The sequence below is a fragment of the Sorghum bicolor genome, chromosome 10 (assembly GCF_000003195.3).
Source record: "Sorghum bicolor cultivar BTx623 chromosome 10, Sorghum_bicolor_NCBIv3, whole genome shotgun sequence".
NCBI lineage: Eukaryota > Viridiplantae > Streptophyta > Magnoliopsida > Poales > Poaceae > Sorghum > Sorghum bicolor.
Window position 1 is genome coordinate 55,503,411 of NC_012879.2, and position 2,989 is coordinate 55,506,399.

The window sequence follows — 2,989 nt, forward strand, 5'->3', positions numbered from 1 at the left end:
ACTTTAAGCTCTTGTTCCTGTTCCCTTGGCTAAGGAAGCTGCAGTTTTTTTTTTTTTTGGACAACAAACAACTTCATTCATTTTTAACAACAGGATGTGGTAGTAACCTTACAGACTTCAAAGGTTAAATATATAGGTAAGTGCCTCAAGAAGAGTGCACTGATCATGGAGGTGCACTAGTGCGCGCAGGTACAAGCTAGAACTTGAGAATGAGTCATTTGAGATTGCCTTGTTTAGTTCCCAAAAAATTTTGCAAAATTTTTCAGATTCTCCGTCAAATCGAATCTTTAGACACATGCATGAAGTAATAAATATAGACAAAAATAAAAACTAATTGCACAGTTTGGTCGGAATTGACGAGACAAATCTTTTGAGCCTAGTTAGTCCATGATTGGACAACATTTGTCAAATACAAACGAAAAAACTACAGTGTCGATTTTGCAAAATATTTTGGAACTAAACAAGGCCAAGATCAGCCTGCATATGCGCTTATCTAGAATATCAGCAGCTTGGTTTTGATTCAATTCTTCTAGTTGATGTATCCCGGGATCATAGATCGAGTTGTTCATTTAAGAAGTAGACCAGTTGTTGAGCTACGTTTACACACAGTCATGAGTTCATGGTTGGAAGCTTGCGGCGCGGCCACTCAGGTACCACTCGTACAGCTTCTTGAGCCCGTCCCTCAGCTCGACCTTGGGCTCCCACCCCAGCGCCGCCATCTTAGAGCTATCCAGCAGCCGCCTCATCACGCTGTCCGGCCGGCTTGTGTCCCAGACGACCCGCCCCTCGTACCCGACCACCTCCCTCACCGTCTCCGCGAGCTCGCGCACCGTCACCTCGCGCCCGCTCCCGACGTTGACGTGCTCGGCCCCGGAGTACCTCTCCATCAGCAGCACGGCGGCGTCCGCGGCGTCGTCGGCGTGCGTGAACTCCCGCAGCTGGCGGCCGGAGCCCCACACGACGACCTCGGGGGCGCCGCTGGCCTTGGCGTCGTGGAACCGCCGGATCAGCGCCGGGATGACGTGGGAGCTCTCCGACGGGAACGGGTCGCGCGGGCCGTACAGGTTGTTGGGCGTCGCCACGATGGCGTCCATGCCGTCGTCGAGCTCGGCGCGGTACGCCTGGCACATCTTGATGCCAACGATCTTGGGGATGGCATACCTGAAATAATTAAAGTTGGAGTAAAATTTAGTCAAATTGAGTTGCATGTTGCGCGACCATACGTATATATGCATGCACGCTCTTGCAAGATTTTTGCCGCCATGGACGACGATCGGAGGACGACGAACCACTCGTTTCCCGGCGCCGGTGGGCCGGTGAGGAGCGCGGACTCCGGTATCGGCTGGGGGGCGTCGACGGGGTAGACGGCGGAGGTGGCGAGGAATAGCAGCTTGCGGACGGTGCCGCAGCGGCGTGCGGCGGTGAGGACGTTCACGGTGATGCGGAGGTTCTCGGTCATGAAGTCGGCCGGCGCGGCGGAGCTGGCGTGGAGGCCGCCCACCTTGCCCGCGGCGAGGATCACGTAGCGAGGCTGCTCCGCGTCGAAGAACTTGTGGACGGCGGGCTCGCACGTCAGGTCGAGCTCGGCGCGGGTGCGGCCGACGATGTTGGTGAAGCCCAGCGCGGCCAGGCGACGGTGGATGGCCGTGCCCAGCATACCTTTGTGGCCGGCGAGGAAGACTTTCGCCGACTTGTCGGAGAGGAATGACGGCGTGCCATTGTTGGCAGCCTTTGGCACTTGCCGAGCATTGTGTGCAGGCATTTGTACGTGTAACTAATATTCTGCGCGCTTGAGAGCTGAGGCAGTGAGGTGCACGTTTGTGGGTGCCGTGCCTTGGCCTTAAATAGAGGTTGCAGATTTTCTTAGCCTGAGAAAAACTAGTCAGGGGCCAAGTCAACTAAGTGTTTTATGTGACGAAAAGGCTATATAACACTCGAGTGTTTTAGGAGAGATGGACACGTGATTTTAATTTGGAGCATCGGATCCGCGCAGGGACGGTGGCGCCCATGGCTCCTCCCTCTCTCTCCCCTCTAACGGTGGTGGCGGGTTCCAACAGCGCCGGCGCCAACAAGGTACGCGGTGCCTACCCAAGACGAACACGACGACATTGGTGGCTAGAGTTCCGGCGAGTCTCTGCCCCTCTTTCTTCTCCAACTCTGGCGACCAGAAGGAGCTGATCGGGGGAAGTAGGTAGGCCAGGCGGTGGGGATAGTGGTCTAGCGGTTTAAGGGCCCTGACGGTTGTAGCAGCGGTCGAGCTATGTTGGTGAGGAAGGGTCTCGCCAGAGTTGGAGAAGATGGCGATGACCGAGCTCACCAGAGTTGGAGAAGATGGCGGCAATGGGGGAGCAAAAAAAAAGATGTCGCCGCGAGCGCGGTGGGATCTCGTCAGAGCTCCGTGACCACAGCCTCGATGGTGGAGCTCTGATGAGATCCTACCACGTCTAAGATAGTTCTCTTAAATGTTTCAATCTATGATAGATAGGTTCTTTCTATTAAACAACTTGTAAGGAATTGATTATTGTTTTTCTATTACAAACATGACGCATGCGGTGTGAGAGTGGCTTTCTATTTTGTCTAAGATAGATAGGTTCTTTCTGTTAAACAAATTGCAAGGAATTGATGATTGTTTTTCTATTACAAACATGACGCATGTGGTGTGAGAGTGGCTTTCTAATTCGTTTTGGTGGTGATTTTGTCTCGTCATTAATATCGCACATAACATGACACACCACCTATGAATATGTAACTTTCCGGCCAATTAATTTCATTAAGTCTTCGCTGCCACGACTCGGACCTTGGAGCGCCCTTAAACTCTCCTCTATAAATTTGCACTATTTATGAAAGCTTAAAATGAGAGACTAGAAACGAAAAACAATGAGAGAAGTCCCTCCTGAATTATTTTCTTGATCCGCCACCGTTGAACAAAGTACATTAATTAAAGACCATTTGGAAGAGCTCTAGATTTAGCTTCTATGTAGAAAATATC

The 2,989-nt window shown here is 52.0% G+C and overlaps 1 protein-coding gene across 1 annotated transcript; it reads right to left on the reverse strand.

Moving 5' to 3' along the window:
- Positions 411-1,834, reverse strand: LOC8069353 (putative GDP-L-fucose synthase 2). The gene is made up of 2 exons (XM_002438725.2): positions 1,290-1,834; positions 411-1,161 (listed from the first exon to the last, which is right to left on the reverse strand). The coding sequence occupies exons 1-2, from the start codon at positions 1,760-1,762 to the stop codon at positions 618-620; spliced, it is 1,017 nt and encodes a 338-aa protein (XP_002438770.1). The 5' UTR covers positions 1,763-1,834; the 3' UTR covers positions 411-617.

What these genes read in the sequence shown, in the direction of transcription:
- LOC8069353 (XM_002438725.2), bottom strand. Translation starts at nt 1,762, where the DNA reads ATGCCTGCACACAATGCTCGGCAAGTGCCAAAGGCTGCCAACAATGGC. An exon ending in CCGGCGCCGGGAAACGAGTG is followed by an intron (nt 1,162 to 1,289) that starts GTTCGTCGTCCT and finishes TAATTATTTCAG; the next exon opens with GTATGCCATCCCCAAGATCG.